Source organism: Grampus griseus (genome assembly GCF_964374135.1).
Source record: "Grampus griseus genome assembly, chromosome: 4".
In the NCBI taxonomy this organism is placed as follows: Eukaryota; Metazoa; Chordata; class Mammalia; order Artiodactyla; family Delphinidae; genus Grampus; species Grampus griseus.
Window position 1 is genome coordinate 80,606,550 of NC_138997.1, and position 24,223 is coordinate 80,630,772.

At 36.5% G+C, this 24,223-nt stretch overlaps 1 protein-coding gene across 1 annotated transcript in view; it reads right to left on the reverse strand.

Annotated features, from left to right (window-relative positions):
* Window positions 1-18,056, reverse strand: part of KLB (klotho beta) — a gene marked incomplete at its 5' end in the record, with an annotated part of 35,255 nt that extends 17,199 nt beyond the window's left edge. Inside the window, 2 exon segments of the mRNA XM_082652979.1 lie at window positions 17,232-18,032; window positions 18,036-18,056. Coding sequence (XP_082509105.1) covers window positions 17,232-18,032; window positions 18,036-18,056 — 822 coding nt within the window.
* Window positions 18,057-24,223: the final 6,167 nt, after the last annotated feature.

Genomic DNA, 24,223 nt, shown 5'->3' on the forward strand with positions numbered 1-24,223 from the left:
TCTCCCTGTGCTATGCAGCTGCTTCCCACTAGCTATCTATTTTACATTTGGTAGTGTATACACAGCAGAAACTCTTAACTGCATTTTTCCTGATTTGAAACAAAAGTAATCATGCATTACTAGAATTCACAGGGAGGCATTCTTTGCTTTATTCTAAGCGGTCACTTAATCCCTTGGTAGCCTCAGCGCTTTCAACCATAAAAGCCGCAGTGAGTGATCAGTATGCCTCTTCAGGGTGGGTGTGTATCTCTTATGTGTAAACTGTGAAGCACTAAACACACGTAAGATTCTGAGCCATAAACTAGCTGTCTTGTGAATATGATGCCATCAGACACTAAAGGGAGAGTGAGATGAAATTAGTATAAATGTAATAAACCAGTCCTAATAGCAGTTAACCGGTTCTAATAGGGAAAAAAAGCAGGGGGGCTTTTCTTTGAAATGGATATTCTATTGCATATTTCTGTAACTATATGAAAGATGACCTAAGCTGTGATGACAGACATGTACCTTTGCAATAGCTTTCCAAGCGAGTTTTCTGGAGATATATATCTCTCCATATATCTATATATACATGTGTTTTTATGCCCCAAGTTGACTTTGGTGTTTCACAGTGTCTCTTTCACCTTTGCTGCTATTTGCATAGGCTATCAAGGTATCTAGGGTTATCTTTGCTCTGGGCTGAAGACAGCCTCTCCATCCTCATGTGGAGAATGTGGGGGAGGTTCTTTGTGCAGCACTTGTAGTTATAACCTGATCCTGTTCACCAGGTAACAAGGTAAAAACTATTGCTCTGAGGCAGTGAGTTTGACATAACTCCTGATGAAACTGGGGTATCTATGCATGTGCTTTGGTCCAATGCTCATAAAGGAGGTCTGTTGGGGAAACTGAACTGGGGTTGGCGGGGGAGTGCAACCTGGGCCCTGCAACCTTGCACAACAGTCATTCTGTGATTTTCCAAGGTTACCCTCTATCTTGTACAAGGCCGTCTACCTTTGGAATGATTGATTTAAGGGAGCTTCAACCTTTGTTCTTTAGATGCAGTAGCTTAAAGGGGAAGTCAGCTTTTTCTTTTTGAGGCAGATAGCAGGGTCTAATGTCATTGAGAGACAGCCAGGGGCCTAATATCTCATTCTGTTCCCTCCTCTAATCTAACGTAGCAGCTCTTTGATGCCCCTGGAAGTCCAGACTCAGATAAGTTCTGTGGATGATAGGAGGCAAATAAGATAGCTGGACAACTTTAGACAAAGATGAAGAAGGGGTCAAAGGTCAGGGAGATGTGGTGGAAGGGACACGGGTGGAAGGCAGTGCTTTGGAAGGCGTGCATTGAAGAAACCTACCTCATCACACATGTCTGTATTTAAGGAACACCCAATCGTTTGTCAAAAAATAAATTTTTGTTAAATTTTCAAATCTGTGCACGAATTTAGCCACATTTTGGCTGAAATATTTTCATGTGAACTATAAACTTGTTTATTGTTAAAGCTATTTAATAAAGTATTAAATGAAAATCATTAAAGAAAATATACTTTAAAACTCCACAGAGCAAACTGTTTTCATATTTCTGTGTTCCCCCCAACTTTTCCAAATATATTTCCCAGCTAAAGTCACTCTAACATTTTCCGTGTTATTTTTAGTTTTCATAATAATCTTCGTATAACAATTCATCAATCTGATGAAATATGATTTACTTAGTCATCTCCCTCTTTTCATAAAAATTAACTTGTTTTCCTTTTCCTGCCATCTTTCCTTCCTTCTTCCCTCCCTTTACTTACCCTCCTTCCCTCCCTCCTTCCTGTCTTTCTCTTTCTCTCTCTTCATGCCTTCCTTCCTTCCTGTCATAAATAATGTAGTAACTAACTTTGGTCATATAGCTTTTAATTTGTTTGAATCCTTTCCTTTTTTGAATCCCAGGAATGAGCTACCTATTTTTTGAATTGTTTTGCATGTTTCCAAATTGATTTCCATACATTTTGTCCTTCACTGAGAGTGTTTTCTGACCACCTGCTTGGAATCATTGATTGCTCTTTTGGGGGATAACTGGCCATCATGAATGATATAAAAGTGCTACTCACCTACTTGGTACCACAGGGAACAGGACCCGGTTCTTGAAAGCAGGACACCCAGGCTCTAGTACTGGCCCTGCTACTAATTAGCTTTACGGTCTTGGATCAGTCAGTTCCCTCTTAGCAGCCTCAGTTCCCTCCTTCATTATACTGAGCTAAAAATAAACACTCTAGAGAATCGTTGTGAACATAGAATGAGGTAATACATGTAAAGACCCTACGAAAACCACATGAACCTAAATTTGAAGGACTTTGAAAGAGCAAGCTGAAAATTATTTAACCTGCTGTGCAGAACGGTGGGGAGTTGTGTAGGCTTGAGGGGTGTTCACAGATGGCGCTCCCTGACCTCTCAAGGCTCGCAGCTGACCGCTTTGTCCTCATTTATTTTTTTGCTGCTGGTCAAAATTATTCATTGTTCATTTGGGCTAGGATTCATTTCAGTTTGATTTATTATTTAATTTACTCAGCACTTCTTTATATTAAGTATCAAGTTTTCTACTAGTTACAATTGCTGCTCTTCCAGATTATTTAACATTCATTCATTCCACAAATATTTATTGGGTGCTTAAGATATGTGAACTTTATTGTTCATTGCTAAAAATAAATTATGTGATTGTCATTTTCTTATTAATTTTTTGATAATCTTGAAACTCTCTTGGAAACAATATCTTACCCTCATTATTCTTAGGAGAGAATTTAAATATTAACAAAAGTTACCACCTTTCATAAAGAAAATATTTACCCATTCTATTTTTAATGGTTTGAATTCATATTTTCTACGGTTGGACTAACTTAGTAATGATCATATTAAAATTTGTTTTCTTCCTATTTTCTTTTCAATCATTATATTTTCAACTTATTCTAACAAATCATCTATTGCTATCAATTTGCCTAGTGTCAGGATTTCCACGTAGAAATCATGTAAAAACTAAACTCTAATATATTTGTTCCTTAAAAAAAGTCCTATTATTGTTATAGAATTCTAATTTCAATTATAATATTACTAAACTAAACCAATGCCTGAGCCAGAATCTAAACCTGGCAACACAAAGGGAAAAAGGTCTAGAATAAGGTTCATAATTTATTAAATGAAGCATCTGTGGGTTTCCCCAGATATTAGAAGGGCACTTAGAAGAAATCAATATCAGTAAATTGGTACCTTACTGAAGTTCAGGTTCTTTGCCCAAGGCGAACAGTTGCATGCCAACTTTGCAGAAGGTGAAATGACATTTTAAGCTTTCTGTTAGTACTAAATTAACAATAGTGATCCTATTAATAATCTTTTTAATGCAAAACGACTGTATCTCCAAGTAAAATTGAAGCTAAAATGACCTGGGTTGGAGACTTTAAGCCTTTCCTCAGGATTTAGGAATAAAAAGTTAAAGATAGTCAATATAGACACCACTCTGAAAATTACAAATAATATAATTTGTACAGAAACAAAAATAAGACCTACCATTTTGGGGCCTGCAACAAAGGCAGACTGACCATGAACCTAAGGAAGCTGAAACTTCAGGACTCCTCACTCGCCTGAGTCCCCATGAAATGTGCTGGCAGGGTGGGGAGCCAGGTAGTGATTGGAAACATTTCTAAGTAAGTATCGATATTTCTGATAAATTCCTTGAAGAGACCTCAGAAAATAAGGAATCTGAATCTCCAAGACCACAGTAATTTGTTGTAATATTTTTCTCATTCTAAATAGATGTTTACTTTTGTACCAACTTTTGTGTCCATAATTTTTAATTTTTTCCTTATGTAAGTCTCAGGCCCCTGCAACATAGATCCACTCCTGGCCTACGAGCTTCCTGAGTGCAGGAACTGTATCTCTTTTGTTCACAGTTATACATACAGATGTCCAGGGAAGAGCCTGGCATAGAATACTTGTTGCATAAATGCCCACTATGGATCAGCTAGTTTGTTGGTGACCTGACATACATTGTTGATAATACAGCCTCTGCAAAGCAGGTTTTTTTTTCCCCCATTTTAGAGAAGAAACAAGTTCACAGAGGCTAGGTAGTCATGGAGACAGGATGTGAATTCAGGCCTCTCTGATCACTATACTAAACCATCGTGCTTTCTGTATGTCCCACCAGTTCTAAATTTTGAGTGTTGGGGAAAGGCCATTTGACATGAACCACAGCATACTGTTTTAAAATTATATTTTCTTTCGGCTGTACTTGGTTATTAAAAGAACTAAACAGTCCTAGAATGAGGGTCCCACTCTCACCTGTTGAGAATAAAATATCTATATGTGTCTGGAATTTAGGATCACCTAGAAAGTTCATGGAGGACCTGCCAGCAAATTTGAGGTATTCAGAAAACGATGTAGTTGTCCAAGTGTCTAGTACAGCATGTAACATTTATGTGTAATTCCCTGTACCTCTTTCCTAGAACCAGCGATGTTGACATTGGATATTGTCCTTACTGGCGTCAGAGGCTAAATGAGTCCCTTAGGAACCATTTCTACACTTGACTGACTTGACCAAGGATGGTGATCATTACACCCTTGTCAATGTTAGACTGAAAGGGCAGGGACGCTGTGGTTGCATAGCAGTTAGCCCAGCATCGCCTTTGAACAAATCATAATTAAATGGTCCTTAAAGATGAGTGACTTTCATGATCAAATATAACAGAATAGTGGTTAAATTACAGAACCATAGAAAATTTACAATATAAACAGTAATAAGAATGAACATATATTTAGTGCTAAATGTGCTGAGCACTATTCTAAGCACTTTCCATGTACTATCTCATTTAATCCTCATTTAAATCTTGAGAGGTAGGTACTATTATTATTCCCGTTTTATAGGAGAGGGAAGAGAGGTTAGGTAGCTTACTCATAAGCAAAATCAAGCCCAGGCTGTATTGCTCCAAGTTCTGTGTTCTTGCTTGCTAATTAGAGATAGAAGATGGACTTTAGAGATCATTTGGTCCAATTCTTAAAAACTATCTATTATAGATAAGATGCTGAAGCAAAAGAAATAAGTGACTTGGGAATTCCCTGGTGGTCAAGTGGTTGGGACTCTGTGCTTACACTGCAGGGTCCCGGGGTTCAATCCCTGGTCAGGGAACTAAGATCCCACAAGCCGCATGGCGCGGCCAAAAAAAAAAAAAAAGAAAAAGAAAAAGAAGTGACTTGCCCAAGGTCTCAGTTAGTGCAAAGTCAGAATTAGAACTAAATCCTTCAGCCTCTAGATCACTGTGATTTCTGGACATGATGCAAATTAAATTATGAGCTATTGAAACACATTTTTACATCTTAGACTCAAAGGTGATTGAACAGGCTGTGCAAATGCAAGGGTATGTAACAGACATGGCACAAAAACAAGGGCCAGTACATTGAGAAAGCCATCTGACAGTGTTTGAGTGCCAGGACCACTCTAAGAGACAATCTGAGAGTCATGGTTTTGATTATGTCTTCATCCAATTCCCTCAGTCCCCAGTCAAACAGTTCATCGGCATTACCTTCTGTTCTGCTTAATTATTTTTCCCCTTCAAGAAATTATACACATCAGCAAAATCAAGTTTAGAGAAATTATTTTTACTTATCTCTTTCCTTCAACCCATGGCTATTTTTTTAAAAAATAAATTTATTTATTTATTTATTTTTGTCTGCGTTGGGTCTTCTTTGCTGCACGTGGGCTTTCTCTAGGTGTGGCAAGCGGGGGCTACTCTTTGTTGCGGTGCGCGGGCTTCTCATTGCGGTGACTTCTCTTGCTTCAGAGGACAGGCTCTAGGGGCGCGGGCTTCAGTAGTTGTGGCACGCAGGCTCAGTAGTTGTGGCACACGGGCTCAGTAGTTGGGGCTCGCCGGCTCTAGAGCTCAGGCTCAGTAGTTGTGGTGCATGGGCTCAGTAGTTGGGGCTCGCTAGCTCTAGAGCTCAGGCTCAGTAGTTGTGGCACATGGGCTTAGTTTCTCTGCGGCATGTGGGATCTTCCTGGACCAGGGCTTGAACCCACGCCCCCTGCATTGTCAGGTGGATTCTTTTTTTTGTTGAAGGTAGGAATTTTTATTAATTAATTAATTTATTTTTGCTGTGTTGGGTCTTCGTTTCTGTGCGAGGGCTTCCTCTAGTGTGGCAAGCGGGGGCCACTCTTCATCGCGGTGCGGGGGCTTCTCACTATCGCGGCCTCTCTTGTTGCGGAGCACAGGCTCCAGACGCGCAGGCTCAGTAGTTGTGGCTCACGGGCCCAGTTGCTCCATGGCATGTGGGATCCTCCCAGACCAGGGCTTGAACCCGTGTCCCCTGCGTTAGCAGGCAGATTCTCAACCACTGCGCCACCAGGGAAGGCCTCAACCCATGGCTATTATTTTATCCTTTTCTTCACTCTTCATTCATTTATGTTGATTGATTGCTTAAATTCAAGTCTATAAACACTTACTTAACAAACACAAGGTAGCTCTGTGCAGTGGCAGTATCATAGCCAATGAGGTTTATCCGAGGCATGATTATTGCTAATTGAAAATTTTCCTAATACCCTGCCATGAAGACTTGAAATATAGTTGGCATTGGCAATTTTTGAGAGTCTCTATGGAGACTGCTTAAAAAAAAAATGCAAGTCACCTTAGTAGGCATTTAGAAAAAATATTAACAAGGTAGCTCCTGCCTTCAGATGAACTCTGACCTCTAGTAGGAGAGAGAAGTATAGAAATAAGTAGAAGAAAAACAGTATACATCTACATTTCAATTAATTAGAAATGATAACAAAAGCTTAATGTAGTAATATTCAAATTTGTTAAAAAAATGACTATATGTATATGCTTATATATACATAGAAAAATATTTGGACGTTGAACAAGCTGCTAGCAGTTGTTACTTCTAGGGTATTGGATTAGGGAGTATGAAAAGAGGAGAGCTTTCCTTTTTAACTTTATGTCTTTCTGTGTTGTTTGAATGTTTTGCAGTAAAAATGCATTATCTTTGAAATTTAAAAAAGTCATGAGAATTGGTTGAAACAGATGGTTTCTGTCAGTGAATTTAATTGCTCTATGCTATTACTCTTCACTTTCTCTGAAGTTCCAAAAATCTCAAAGGAAAAGAAAGAAACTTAAATTAAAAGTTCTGTTATTCTGGATTTCATTATGTATTTTTACTCTGGAATAATACGTTGATATTCAAAGGTAGAAGGAGGAGGCGTACAATACACACATGATTAACATGGAAGAAGAACTGATAACAGTAAACCCAGCTCTTTATTTAAGATTCAGTCACATAATCTGTGGTCAAGATATGATGCTATAAAGAACCAATGAATGGAATCCTCCAAATACTAAAAGATCCTGGTTTTCATCAGCCTTAAGGCTCCCCCAAACAAGTAGCACTATTAGATCACCCAGGAAGTCACTTTAATTACTTCTGTGATTCACTGTTTATTGGTTAGTAAGTTAGAAGGTTCTGATCTATTCTCAGCATCCCTCTACTTTTCAGCAAGAGAATTGCTGTTAATGTTCAATAATTTTAATTACTCCTTTTTAACATAGACTATTTTCTAATATTGAGTTTTCTCAGTAAGATTTTTTACATGCAATTAAATGATACATGTATTATATTATAAACGAGTGTGAAGTTTCCCTCAGTTCATAATTTCGTCATATCTAGCACTGTTTCCACTACTTACAATATTTTCTGTTCTCCAGTTGGGCCTAATTTTCCATGTATGAGAGTGTTCATATCAAATTAAGCTGTTTAAATACGATCATAATGGTATCCTCTGAACATTTATAATTACATTTATTTAAACCTGTTAATCATTCACTGAAGTATAACTTTTTCTACTTAATGATTAGAAAAGGTAAATACTGCTCTCTTGAAGGTTATAAAATACCAATTGCCATCTACAAATAGTTTTTTTTTTACATGACTCTTCTGTCTAACAATGGTATTCTGGTTATTGAAACTTTTTAGCAATTCTTATCCGAAAGCTGTTTTTACCTTTTATTCAAATTTGATTAGGAATATCTACAAGAATACTAGTTTTAACTTGTTTGATCATTATTTCCTATATTTTGTTAGAGGTGTCTTAGATCCTAATGAAGATGAGTTGGGATAATAATATAAGTACTACGGGGAGTTCCCTGGTGGCCTAGTGATTAGGATTCTGGGCTTTCACTGCTGTGGCCCGGGTTCAATCCCTGGTCAGGGAACTGAGATCCCAAAAGCTGCGTGGCGTGGCAAAAAAAATATATATATATATGTATGTATTTATATATATATATGTACTATGCATTAGCTAATTAAATGAATAATTGTTTTAACATTTTTAAACTTTAGATGGCGTCGCAGAGGACACACATATGTGATTTCACAGCACTTTAATGGGACACTAAAGTTTTGAGCAAATAAAAAGTAAAATCATGGGGACAAAGGAAAAAACTAATGGTTAATGTATGGGTCAGTGATAAATTGTTCATAGGTTTTGTGGACAAATAAAACATGTAGATAGATTTTTAAAAATAGATCTTTATTGGAGTATAAATGCTTCACAGTACTGTATTAGTTTCTGCTATATAACAAAGCGAATCAGCTATGTGCATACATATGTCTCCATATCCCCTCCCTCTTGCGTCTCCCTCTCACCCGCCTTATCCCACCCCTCTAGGTCATCGCAAGGCACTGAGATGATCTCCCTGTGCTATGCAGCTGCTTCCCACTAGCTAGCTATTTGACATTTGGTAGTGTATATATGTAGATGCTACTCTCGCTTTGTCCCAGCTTCCCCCTCCCTCTCCGTGTCCTCAAGTCCATTCTCTATGTCTACGTCTTTATTCCTGCCCTGCCATTAGGTTCATCAGTACCATTTTTTTTTTTTTTTAGATTCCATATATATGCATTAGCATACGGTATTTGTTTTTCTCTTTCGGACTTACTTCACTCTCTATGACAGACTCCAGGTCCATCCACCTCACTACAAATAACTCAATTTCGTTTCTTTTTATGGCTGAGTAATATTCCATCATATATATGTGCTACAACTACCATATGACCCAGCAATCCCACTACTGGGCATATACCCTGAGAAAACCATAATTCAAAAAGAGATCTACGACACTGTTCATTGCAGCACTATTTACAATAGCCAGGACATGGAAGCAACCTAAATGTCCATTGACAGATGAATGGATATACATAGATTGTTTTGGTCTTTTTTTTTTCTTTTTGCGGTACGCGGGCGTCTCACTGCTGTGGCCTCTCCCGTTGCGGAGCACAGGCTCCGGACGCGCAGGCTCAGTGGCCATGGCTCACGGGCCCAGCCGCTCCGTGGCATGTGGGACCTTCCCGGATCGGGGCACGAACCCATGTCCCATGCATCGGCAGGCGGACTGTCAACCACTGCGCCACCAGGGAAGCCCTGTTTTGGTCTTTAAATAGGGAATATGAGTCAAATATCTATTGAGTCTGCATCAACACAAGTGGCTGCAATGGAGTTGTAGGCTGTAAATTGTTTTTCACTGAGGCTAGGTAGCTGATTCATGTCATTAAACCTGCTAGCTTGGATTCGGACAGATAAAATTTAAATTTTGGATCTGACACTTATTATGAGTAAAAAACCCACACTTGTACAGCTTTGTAACCTCAGGCAAATTTCTGTGGGCTTCAGTTTCATCAACTATAAAATGCCTATAAGAATATCTACCTGGCAGGGTTGATGTGAGAATTGAATGAGCTAACATATATAAAGTACCTAGTACAGTTTCTGACAATACATTAGGTGTGTGAAAAAAATTCTGCTTAAAATAATAGTTATTAAGAATAGTATGATAGAATGTCAAAAAGTTATCTGTAGTAATTGTCTCAAGTCTCCATTTTAAGACTTAAGACAAATCTCTGTCCTTTATGCTCCCCATTTCTGTGTTCTTTTTTGTTTGTTTGCTTGTTTTTGGTGTTGGCGGGGACGTGGTGGAAGGTAGCAAGTAAGTTTGTTTTTAACCTTCTCACTGACAGAAAAGCTTGGGCTAGTTTTTTAGCTACAAGATTTAGCAAAAATTAATTTTAATGTATTATTGTCTTGCAACCCAACTTTAATAAGGGAGTTTTTAAAAATTCCTTTTTTTTTTCATGGAAAAAAAACGTTTCTGACGATCCTTGAAGACTTTGCTTCTGTCTAACCAAGGCAAGCTAAAAATGCTCCAGCTAGAAACTCCATTTCAAAATATTACACTTAGTCTTCAAGATATTGGTAGGGGGGTTGGGCCAAAGAGGTTTAAAAATGACATTGGATCTGTTTAAATGTGCCTGTGAAACACTGCAACCTTCTTGTTCAAGAAAGCAGGGACTTCCCTGGTGGTGCAGTGGTTAAGAATCTGCCTGCCAATGCAGGGGACAAGGGTTTGAGCCCTGGTCTGGGAAGATCCCACATGACGTGGAGCGACTAAGCCCGTGAGCCACAACTACTGAGCCCACGTGCCACAACTACTGAAGCCCGCGCACCTAGAGCCCATGCTCCACAAAAAGCGAAGCCATAGCAATGAGAAGCCCCTGCACCGCAATGAAGAGTAACCCTCCCTGGCTGCAGCTAGAGAAAGCCCACGTGCAGCAATGAAGACCGAATGCGGCCCAAACAATAAGTAAATAAAAAATAAATAAATTAATAAAAAAGAAAAAAGAAAGCAATGGCAGCTGTCTTTTGCCAAAGAAGGCTTAGCTATAAATCATGTGAATGCTGGCTTTTTCACAGCTATTTTTGCAGTTTTAGCACTAAATTTTGGTTAAGAATTTTGACAAGTCCTTAAGAAGTGTACTATATAAAGATGATTGTTTTCTTTTCTTTTCTTTTAAAAATACAAAATATTCTCATTACTTTCTTATGTATTTTTTGCTTTTGTCACAACACGTAAAAATCGAAAGAATAGTATGATGACCCCTCAAAACACATCTCTCAGCTTTAAGGATGATCGACATTCTGTACCTTGTTTTGAGATGGGCTTTCAATGTAAACTTTTTAATAGAAGCTGGTATACACAGAAATTGATTTGCATGTTCTGAAAAGACTATATGTTTATGCCAGTATCTGGGTTGGTGTGCGTGTGTGTGCGTGTGTGTGTGTGTGTGTGTGTGTGTCTGAAGTCCACTTTTATTCAATTACAATTTTAAATACTTTCTGGGGCAAGGCAGATCTCCCTTAAATAGAAAATAATTAATATTATTTATTGAACACCTAATACATAAGCAGCTGCTTGTGACCTTCTCTGAGGAAATGACGCCAATAAATGCTAAGACAGAGTTCCTCAAAGAGGTGGAAAAATAGGGAATAAATCAAGTCTTATCGTAGGCTCAGGAACAAATGGGTGAGGCCTTGACCTAGAGTAGAGTTTCCCAACATTTCTTGTCCTGAAACTCTCTTTCACAGTATTAAGAAATCTCTTGAGCTCCTGAGGAATTTAAAAAATCATTTCATTATTTGTGTGTGGTATACAAACAAGTGTTGACATATATTTTATTTTATATAAGTCTATTTCTTTAAAGATTGTACTGAAAAGTTTATTTCAAAGAAGTTTAAAATATTCAGAAAATAAAATACTCATATATAAAATACTCATATACATAAACATAAGTATTGGCATTTTCCCATTTAATAAATATTTTTATATTTTTAAAATTATTTTAATTACATAAGAAAAAGCATTTTATGACACATTTTTAAATGACACAATGTGTTTGGTTTTACGACTGAATATATACTAAAATGCAGAATAAAATTTACATATTCAGTGGTCTTTTCCAAGGCTGGTACACCTACCTCTTTTTGTATGGGATATGACATTGGGCATAACAAAGATGAACATTTTTTTATTTTAAATGTTACATATTTATTTTAAGGATATTAGAAAATACTGGTATTTCGTGTATAATAATAGTATATAAAATTTCCTTTCAAAATAACGTTTTTTGTTTTTTTTTGGCCACACGGTTTGTGGGTTCCCTGACCAGGGATTGAACTCCGGGACACAGAAGTGAAAGCACTGAATCCTAACTACTAGACCACCAGGGAACTCCCCTCAAAATAAACTTTTTTTTTTTTTTTTTTTTTTTTTGCGGTACGTGGAACTCTCACAGTTGTGGCCTCTCCCGTTGCGGAGCACAGGCTCCGGACGCGCAGGCTCAGCGGCCATGGCACACGGGCCCAGCCGCTCCGCGGCATGTGGGATCTTCTCGGACCGGGGCACGAACCCGTGTCCCCTGCGTTGGCAGGCGGACTCTCAACCACTGCGCCACCAGGGAAGCCCCAAAATAAACATTTTTAAAGAAAACTGTTTTAATAAATAATAGTGCATGTGGTACTTGGATATACAAACAAACAAAAAAGCCAGCAAAAAAGCCAGCATGAAGTGATGCACAAAATACCCAAACTTTGTGAAACACAGTGTTATGGCATCAAAAATGGATAAATATTTATATATTTATAATATTGCTTCTATAACATTCTGTTTGAATTCTTGAATTTTGCTCTTAAAAAAGTACAAGCTTTCAAAAGTAAGTTTACTCTTTTGTTCATAAATAACTATATAAGAGAAATAGTTTGGGGCAACTCTTTCAAGTATTTTACAAATAACACAAAGTTAGTAGGAACAGTCTTTATTCCCAAAGTGTGAAAAGCCAAATTAGATACAATCATCAACACTATTTCCTCATTTAACATTTTTAAAAGAATCGTTTGTTCTCTAAAAACATCCTGATATGGCATAAATTAGAGTCTATGTATGCGACTTACAGGTCTGGTGAAAATCTCCTTGAGTCAATTTTGTAAAACTGAGACAATTTTACATCCCTCATACTGATTCTATTTCAACCTTCTTGTTTTTTATGCTTCATGTCTTTAACCAGTTGCCAATTTATAGGTTTAAGTCAGTGGTTTTCATGGGAGGGAAGGGGGAGAAATTTTATCCCACCCCCCGCCCCCAACTCCAGGGGACATTTGGCAACGTCTGGAGACAATTTTTGTTGTTGTAACCCTGTGGAGGAAGGTGCCACTGTCATCTAGGGGGGAGAGGCCAGGGATGCTGCTAAACGTCCTGTAATGCACAGGACAACTCACGACAAGAAAGAATTATTTGGCCCAATATGTCAATAGTGCCCAGGTTGAGAAATCCTGGTACTATGTAAACAGTTCACATCTATGAAAGATTATAATTTAAAACCATGAAGTGGTCAGAACTATCATGGAAGCTGGCAGTATTTAGTGGAGAAATAAACTGAATGAGTTACCATCTTATGAGCAATCTCATATCCTCCAACCTCCCTGCATGTTTACTCAGAGGCTCTCAGATATTTCATTTTAAGGAGGAGGGGATGGAATCTATAAATTTCAGTTATTATGCATATTTACTGCTTTAAAAATAGAATAAAAACCGACACCATTATTGCCTTTACTAATGTGAAAACTTGTGGCTCTGCTGCTCTGAGGCACGAGTGCATAGGCCAAACAGGCTAGGATCTGTCTCTGGGGTTTTAAAAACTGAACTTGGGAGAGAGAACGCTCCTCTACAAAGGAGAGAATGAGGAGAACCCACAAGAAGAAATGGACATGAGAGACTGAGATAAAGGGCTTCTGAGAGTGTCCTGGTTACTGGGTCCATTCATCCCTGTGATCTGGTTACTGGAAAATGCACATTTTTGCTTGAGCCAACTTGAATTAGGTTTCTGTCTCTTGCAACCAAGAGTCCTAACTTATAAACACACCACTGGATTAATATAAGCAATATTTCAAGAATTAGCAAGAATGCAATGAAATATGAATTTTGAACTTGAGATTGGTTCTTTGATTACAAGGTTTAAGATAGAAATCCTAAACCACTCATTCCTCAAATCTTAATACCTATCATGTACCTAATATTCTGTGCTACGTGCTGGAAACATAAAACACATGAAAAATAGTCTCTCCTTGCAAAGAACTCTCAGACTAGTTGGGGGAGATGGAAAAGTACCATATGAAAAGACTGCTATGATAAAAGCAAGCACATTTTACTATGGGAGCCCTCAGGAGGGACACTAAGCCTAACGAGTCAAGGAGAACTTAGAGCTGGTGGCTGCCTAAATTGAGTATTGAAGGACATTAGATGGTTAAAGCAGGGAGTAAGGAGGGTGTTCTAGCTGGATAGAGAGTTGGTAGAGGCTGAGTGGAGAGGAATAGTAAGGTAAAATTAAGGCACTCCTAGTCATGCATTATTGTGGAGTGTAGGGTACAAGGGGTCGGCATTAGTGATGGGGACGGGAGAGGGATGCGGATGGCCAGGAAGGAGGGAATGGAGGCTGGGGTTGTGTCTTGAAGATCTTGATGAAAACTTGGGACTTTATCCCTAAAACTTTGGGAAGCCACTAATGGATTTTATGCAAGGGAGTGACATGATGCTTGGTAGAAATGTCACTCTGTAAATGGAGATAATAATAGGTACCTGGCAAGGTTGTTGTAAAGATTATAGATAATATATAAAGCTATGATTACAGTGCTTAGAGATGGTTAAGGCCAAAAAAGTCACCCTCTTTCTGTTCCAAATATTGTAAAAAACTCAGAGTGGAGCATCTATTAGTCGGGGTGGTTATGGTAAATTTCTACCTGAGAGACTTGCTCTAGGTGCCACCAAGTCCACATAAAGTGGAGTCTAGATTCCAGGTCAGTCTCAGGACTGCCTAGACCATTTAGGTTTCCTGCAAACCAGGACATTTCAGACTGAGTTGGCATTTTCAGCATCATCCTGGAGCTAGAAACATTGCAATAGGCGCTGTGAAATCTTTTCAATATCTGAGGATTGGGGAATAAAGTGGTCTATAAACCACCCATGAATTTAGTTTTATATTAGTTTTTTTTAACTCAATAAATATTCTTGGACAAAAAACTAGTCCTAAAGAATGCTTCTTCTGGGTCACAAGGTGGCATAATGAGGAAGAAATACTTCATTGCAACATAAAATATCAAATTAATCTTTTCTATGTTAGAAGGAGGACAGAGAGGGAGCAAGTGAGAAAATCTAGTTCACCTCAGGCCGCCAGACTATTGCAAGATTTCTCTCTGGTGCTGTAAGCCACTGGGTTATGCAGCAGAGTTCACTTTCTAACTAATTACAAGGGACCCCTCATGCTCCTTATGTAGGTTTTTGATTTAGAAACTTTAAAGGGATGAAAGAAATTATTTGGAAAACATAATAATTTAAAAATGTAATCCATCAATTTAAAACTATAAAATTTATCTTACTATCAGAGAGTGTTAATCTTGTGTTAGAGGCAGAGTTTATCTTAAATTAGAGGAAAATGAAAAACATCTGAAAATATAGCTTTGATAGGATAAGTTTGGAAGCAGTATCTATTTGTTAGTTATAACTTTTTCTTGTGTATTTTTATCAGTCAGTTTTTAAGGCTTTAAATGAATCACTGAAACATATTCTTCATGATAATTCTAATTGTTAACATTTTTCCAGGTAACCAAAAACTTAACAATTTAGAATATTTTTCTTTACACAAAAGTTGAATAAGCATATATGTGCATGTATTTGCATAGATAACTTTAAAAAGACTATATAAAATACTACTAATACTAGTTTTCTTGAGGTTGGGATTATCAGGTGGGGAGGGAGGGAGAAATTTAAGCTTTTCATTGTGTACCCTTTGGTACAATCTGATGTTTCTCAGTTTACACAAGCATGTATTGTTTTAATAATTGAAAGAACTAAATAAAAGGAATATTTTTTCTAAAATATATATCATAACCTTCATAGTTAATAGCTATAATTTTTCTCCCCTTGAGGCCTATTTGCCAAATCACAGTATACCCACATATTAATAATATGTTCTATATACAGCTATATTCAAAGCTATGTAAATGACCTTGAGATTGTAATGCAATCTGTTAACTGCAAGGGCAGATGTGACTGAACCATAGTGCAATGCACACGTGTAATAAACCAGAAAGTTCAAAAAGAAAAGAAGGATTAACATATTTTGTATGTGCAAATTTAGACATGGAGTAATTTTATGTTCCTATACATTTTTCTGTTTCTATATATTTAACATTTGATTATTAAAAAATCAAATTATGTCTCGTAGCACATTATGAAACCCTACTAGTAAAGCTTTTTTCATTTTCAAAAGGTAGCAGGTGTCCAGGGTAATTTATTTTTCCCAAGCAAACTATTTAGCTCAAAAAGTGAAGTCTGATTCTAGATATTAGCCTCAATGTGAGATGAAATCTCTTGAAAATTCCTGAAAGATTGCTCTTTTAAAAATATTCTTAATAGAGGCACCCAATGTTTACTAATGTTGTAATTTATAAATTCCATGTTGACCACAGCTCATTTTACTCTGTAAACTTGGGCAAGTTATTTAATCTCACTAAGCTTCAGTTTGCTCATCTTTAAAATGGGGATAATAATAGGACCCAGTTCATAAGGTTATCATGAGGATTAAATGTGATAATGCATGTAATATGCTTAATGTCATCTGTGGTAAATAGTAAGCACTCAATAAATATTAGCTATTATTTTGCTTACATTTTCACTATTGTTTTAATCATGTTAGCATTTCCCAGCATAAACTCTAGCTTTTGAAATATGCTCCTTTAAAACACTTAAAGCATATTCTTCCCAGTTTTTATGGTACTAGTTTAATTTTAGCTCCTAGAACAAATAATCTCATCTTTTCTGCCATGTAATACAAATAAAACCAACTGTGAAATACATTTATTTCAATTCCTGCATTTAATATGTATCATCAGTTAGCTAACATTTATTTAGCTTACTATTTCTAAATATCACTAAGAATAGCAAGACTAACAACAAATACATATTTGAAATGGTCATGCCTTAATATAAAATTCTGAAATTGTTGCATGTGGTCAGAAAAGGGTTTCAACAATTAAATTTATAGAGGACTGGTTTTCCACAGAATGAAAGTAAACTCACATTCTCATGCTCTGATGTATAACAGTAGATTTAAAAATAGTTAATTTAAAAAGTGCAATATTTAAGGAAAATAATTGGATTAATATATTAATAATAGCTTAGATAGATAAGACATACACTAAGAATGAAATTTGAGGATAGAACTTGTGAATTAGACTAAAATTAATTGAGTTGATTTCAATAAAAAGAGTTATTTAAATAGAAGATACATTTCTTAGAGTTTCTTTTAAACTCCTGCTCTTTATCCTCTGAAGCTATAATAAGTCAGCTGTACAGTACCTTGATCAGGTTGTGTCCCACGGTGTAGACAGCTGCTAAATTTCCCTTCTCTCCAGGGGCATGGATACCTGTCCCATACCCATGCCAAGCGACTAGATATGGGTTGTGAATTGTAATCCAATATTTGACTCGGTCCCCAAACGTCTGGAAGCAGTATGTGGCATAGTCATTGAAGATATCTATTATGGTTTCATTTTTCCACCCCCCATATTTTTCTTGCAGCGCCAAAGGCAAATCCCAGTGGTATAAAGTAACTATAGGTTCAACGTTTCTAAGTACCAGAGCATTGAGAAGAGTATTATAGTACTGGAGACCTTTTGCGTTAGCAGCTGATACTGTTCCATTGGGGAAAAGCCTTGGCCAGGAAATTGAAAATTGATAAAAAGAAACGCCTAAAAAATCCAGGGCTGATAAGTCTTTTTCCAGAAAAATGTAACTGTCACTGGAACTATTTGTGCCGTTGACATTTTTAAGGTGTGTATGGATGAAATGATCCCATATAGAGGGTCCTTTTCCGTCTGTCTTCCAATTCCCTTCCACTTGAAATGCTCCAGTCCCAGCACCCCAGAAAAAGTTTTTAGGAAAAGTGTCATAGAGAAACAGCTGACTTTCATTTACCGGACTAAAATTAGGATTTTTAGACCATATAGCTCTTCCGTCTCCAGAGAATCCAGTAACAGCTCGAAGGAGAATAAATGCTGACAGGATGACAGATCTTTGCAGTCCCCCGCTGGACATTGTTTTCCTATAGCGTATGTTTCTTTCATCGGTGCTGAAGAAAATCCATTCATTCCCTGGAGATCATGCCGCACAGCCTGGCTTCATTTGCCACTAGCTTCTCGACTGTCTTATCAACGCTTCAGTAAAAAAGCTTGTGATTGTAAAGCTCTGTCAATGATTAGCTTGAACTGTGAGACTTAGGATGGGTCATGGAGAGCAACGTAATTTGAGGGAGGGGGCTCTATTACACTCAACAACACGTCACCTTCTCTCTTATTATTGGAAAAATTAGATGGAAATGCATGTGACAATAGTTCCAATGTGTAACAAACACACATTAACAGTGAATAAAATGCCATAGTTTCTTTGTAGCCTTTCATATGGATCCAAATCTTTTCTGAATGTTTTGGACATTATTGAGTAAAGTGTATATCTTTTCTATTTTTATAGTTTTTGAGTGGTAATTTTATTTTTCACATTTCAGGAAAAACAATCTTATGGACAAATAAATAGTATTCCTATATGCCCCAAATAAAGAATTAAAAAACATAAGATATTACACTTCCACGAAAATTACAACACATCTAAGAATAATCTTATTAAATGCTATCTATTTTAAGAAAATTATAAAAGTGTCTTTATAAATTAAAAAAAGATGAATGAAGAAATATATAACACTGAAACATTGAATAATTGTTTGGGTGGAAGCATTGAGTCATTTCCAATTTAATTTATACATTTAATGCACTTTTAACCAAAGTCCTCTAATCCCAAATTTTAGTTCAACAAAGTTATTGTGGGGGTTCACTTAAAGAATAAATAGGCAATCATTAAAAAAAAAACTGAAAAAGAAAATAGTGAAGCTGTTTACTACCTTCAGATATAAAAACATTAAAAAACAATTTAAAGAGCATTGTCTGCAAAAAGAATAAATAAAAAGAAATATTACAGAATCTATAGCCTCCAAATAACCTTGAAAATAGTTAAAGTTTTAAATATTTGAAGCATCGCATACTAATGAGAGGCAGAGTGCTTAATAGTTTGGCCCCTGGAATTAGACTGCCAGTCATACAGCTATGTGACTGGGGACAAGTTCTTTCACCTTTCTGCTCCTCAGTTTCCTCTCATGTAAGATAAGGCATAATAATAGTATCAACTGCCTGAATTATTGTGAGGATTAAATGAGTTAATACATGTAAAGCACTTCTAGCAGATACTGACACATACATAGTAAGTGCTCAGTGAACATTACTTATTTTTATGTGAAAGGTAAGGATTATTCAGGAAGTGATGCTAGGATTTAGCATAAGAGACACTAAGTTCTGGCTCCTGCCTACATTTTTAGCTTCATTTCTCATCTGTTAAGCACAAGTAACCCCCTTCCCTGCAGCCATAACAAATAACTTCTAAATAGCTGTGCACACATTGATCAGTCCCTGTGCCTTGGTACCTGTGCTCTCTGCTCTCTGCATAGGATGTGTTCTCTCCCCTTCAACTAGCTCATGTCTACCTGTTTTTCAAAACTTCAGTACCTCTTCTGGAAAGACTTTTTGACTCCCCAGTTTGATTTTATTTATTTTAAAATTTAGATTAAAAATTTTTTTTAGTTTATCAATCCTCTTGTGAAAAATCTTCACAATCGCTGCAAATAAAGTCACTGCAGAATCTACTCCACCTGTGTCCAATCTCCAGCTCTCATTATGCCAGTGTTAACATTGGCCTTACAGTCTCCTGACTTTTCTTCATTCTGTTCTTGCATTCCTTTTGCTTGAGGTATGCTTCTTCTTATACAGGCCACGTCTTGCAAGTCTATGTCTGCGTTCATTTTTTGGGGTGTAATCTAAGGAACTGTAAATCAGCTGTCTTGTTACCACCAAAATAGGTTCTGAATCCAAATACAAAGATGACATCTGGTGTGGTCTTGTACATTTTAGCTAGTTTTTCTCGAATTTCTGTCTTAGGTACTGTTGTGTTCCCAGGAAGAAGGACGTCATTGACCAGTTGTTTCTGCTGAAGTAGTCATTTGGTTATGAACTTCCTGGTCCAGATAGTTACAGTGTCATTCATGCTGGCAGTTGATCCTCAGGCAGCCAGGGAGTGAAAAAAGCCAGTTTGATATGATTTAGATGGATATTCTCTGTGTCCCCATGGCAGCCCATGCTTTTGCTGTTTTGACACTTAACATACAATACATTTATTTGTATCCTCTGTTTGACTGTCATCTCTCTCTCTTTTAAAAATATGGACCGTTACTGTTTGGTTCCCTGTTGAATAACTGGGGCCTAAAGTATTTGTTGAATGAAGGAATGTACCTATGGTATACTATGTATACCTCTATCACTGTATTTATCACATAATCCGGGAATTCTTTGTCTCCCTTACTAGACTGTAAGAATATCTCTTATCTAAAATTTTATCATCGCTTATCAGAGTAAATGCTTAATCACTGTCTGTTAAGTGAATGGAGTTGATGCAGTTAATTCCCTATTTTATTTGTTTTTTTTTTTTTTTTTTTTTTTTGTGCTACGCAGGCCTCTCACTGCTGTGGCCTCTCCCGTTGCGGAGCACAGGCTCCGGACGCGCAGGCTCAGCGGCCATGGCTCACGGGCCCAGCCACTCCGCGGCATGTGGGATCCTCCCGGACCGGGGCACGAAACCGTGTCCCCTGCATCGGCAGGCGGACCCTCAACCACTGCGCCACCAGGGAAGCTCAATTCCCTATTTTAAAATAAAAATTTTCCAGGTTTGGGACTTCCCTGGTGGTCCAGTGGCTAAGACTCCACGCATCCACTGCAGGGGGTGCAGATTTGATCCCTGCTCGGGGGACTAAGATCCCGCATGCTGTGTGGCGCGCCAAAAAAAAAAAAATTCTAGGTTTATTGAGATTTAATTGACGTATAACATCGTTTTAGTTTAAGGTATACAACATAATGATTTGATATATATGTATATATTATGAAATGATTATTAAAAATAAAAAAATTTAATGTAATAATTTGAACCCTCATAAATATATTTATTTCAAAAATATATAGCCACAGACATTTAAGATGGTAAATTTTATGTAATGTGTATTTTACCACAATTAAAAAAAAGTATATATATATAGGGAATTCCTTGGCAGTCCAGTGGTTAGGACTCTACTTTCACGGCTGAGGGCCCAGGTTCAATCCCTGGATGGGGAAATAAGATCCCACAAGCCATGTGGCACAGCCAGAAAAAAAAAAAAAAATATATATATATATATATATATATATAGAGAGAGAGAGAGAGAGAGAGAGAGTAAGAGAGAGCCACCGAACTCTAGAATAAAACAGAAATAAATATGAAATTATATAAATATATATTTTGTATGATCTTATGTATATATGATCTCATATAATTTATAATTAAAATATTTGAAAAAATAAAAATTGGAAGACTAATAACAAACTTGAAAAATGAGCAGATATAGAAAGAAAATGGCCAACTTTTTGTTATATAAGTATTTCATTGCAAATCAGTAAGAAAAATACTCTAAATCAAATAAATGGGCAAACAACATGAATGAAAAATATACAAAGAGGACTGTGTAGCTAATGAAAAAAATTTAAATGACCAATAATTAAAAACACATACAGGGGCTTCCCCAGTGGCACAGTGGTTGAGAATCCATCTGCCAATGCAGGGGACACGGGTTTGATCCATGGCCCGGGAAGATCCCACATGCCGTGGAGCAACTAAGCTCGTATCCCACCGTTACTGAGCCTGTGTTCTAGAGCCCGTGAGCCACAACTACTGAGCCTGCGTGCCGCAACTACTGAAGCCCGCGCGCCTAGAGCCCGTGCTCCACAATGAGAGAATCCACTGCAATGAGAAGCCCGCGCACTGCAACAAAGAGTAGCCCCCACTCGCCGCAACTAGAGAAAGCCTGCATGCAGCAATGAAGACCCAACACAGCCAAAAATAAAAACAACAACAACAAAAAAAACACATACAAAAAAACTATATAATATTTTCTTTTATAAAATTAGCAAAAATAAATATAAGTAATGAAAATCAGTGTTGATGAGATTGTAGGACATTGCTGCTTAGAATATAAATTTGTACAGTATTCATGGAAAGCAATTTTTCAATATATCATGAACCTTAGATTTTTGTCATACCTTTTAATCTAATAACTTCAGAAATGTATCATAATAAGTTATTACAAATATATAAAATGCTATATGTGCAAATATTTTTATAGCAGCATTATTTATGACAGAAGGAAATTAAAAATAATTTAAGGATTTATTCATAAGAGAATAATTACCTAAAGCATGAAATATTCATTTGGTGAAATGTTGTAGAGTCATTAACATTTTCAAAGAATATATAGTAACATTAAAATGTTGAAGATAAAAAACTAACTGAAAAAATCCAGATAATAAATTGAATAATAGTATGATTATAATGATGTAATAAAAGCTATAACCAATACATAGAATTATAAGAAAATACCCACATTTTACCATATTGTGTTTGGATGGTGAAAAATAGGTTATAATTATTTCCTTTATTTTATATTTAAAAATTTTTACTTTTAATAACAAAAATGAACATAAAAAGTCAATATTAGATATAAAACTTTATTGATGAGAAATTAGATAGTTTCCTGCTAAGATTAGGAACAAGGCAAGGATTTCTACTCTCACCACTTTTGTTCAATGTCATACCAGAAGTCCTAGCTAATGTAATAAGACAAGAAAAGGAAATAAAAATTATTATTTTTATAGATCGGGAAGCAAGAAATAAGACTGTCTTTATAGATGATGATCATTGTCAATGTAACAAATCCCAAAGAGTTAACTAAAAAAAAAAAAAAATTCTGGAACTAGTGAGCAACTATATCAAGGTTGTAAAGTACAATTTAATGTACAAAAATCAATTGTTTTCTTATTTACCAGCAGTGGACAATTGGAATTTGAAATTAAAAAGATAATACCATTTACATTAGCACCAAATAAAGTTAAATACTTAGGTATAAATCTAACAAAATATGTGCAAGATCTATATGAGGAAAATTACAAAACTCTGATGAAAGAAATCAGAAAGATCTAAATAAATGGAGAGAGATTCCATGTACATGGATAGGAAAATTAAATATTATCAAGATGTGAGTTCTCTGTAACTTGATCTATAGATTCAATGCAATCCCTAAAAATCCCAGCCAGTTATTTTTATGGATATTGACAAATTGATCCTAAAGTTTATATAGAAAGGCAAAAGGCCCAGAATAGCCAACATATTATTGAAGGACAATCCAGGGACTGATGATACTTGACTTTAAGACTTTCTCTAGGGACTTCCCTGGTGGTCCAGTGAGTAAGACTCTGCGCTGCCAATGCAGGGGGCCCGAATTTGATCCCTGGTCAGAGAACTAGTTCCCACATGCCTGCCACAACTAAGAGTTTGCATGCCACAGCTAAAGGTCCCACATGCCACAATGAGGATCCTGTGTACTACAACTAAGACCTGGCACAGCCAAAATAAAAAAATAAATATTTAAAAAAAAAAGACTTTCTCTTAAGCTACAGCAATCAAGACAGTGTGATATTAACAAAAGATACACAGAGAAATGGTACAAAATAGAGAGCCCAGAAATACACCCCCATAAATATGGTCAGTTGATCTTTGACAGAGGAGCAAAAGAAATTCAATGGAGTAAGGATAGCCTTTTCAACAAGTGTTGCTGGAACAACTGGACACCCACTTGCAAAAAAATGAATCTAGTTAAAGACCTTACACACTTCACAAAAATTAACTCAAAGTGAATCACAGACCTAAATATAAAGTGAAAAACTGTAAAACTTCTAGAAGATAACATAGAAGAAAATCTAGGAGACCTTGGGTTTGACAATGACTTGTTAGATATAACACCAAAAACATGACCCAACAAAGATAAAAATTGACAAGTTAAATTTCATTTAAAACAAAACAAAACAAAACAAACAAAAACCCAAAAAACCAATAGCTTCTGTTCTGCAAAAGACATTGTTAAGAGAATGAAAAATTATCCACACATTAGGAGAAAATCTGTGCAAAACAGATAAACATCAATAAAGCACTAGTATCCAAAATGTACAAAGAATGCTAAAACTCAACAAAAACAATAATAAAAAAATCCAATTAAAAAGATGCAGAAAACCTGAACAAACATCTCAGCAAAGAAAATATACAGATGGCAAATAAATATATGAAAAGATACTCTGCATTATATGTCATTAGGGAATTGCAAATTAAAACAATGA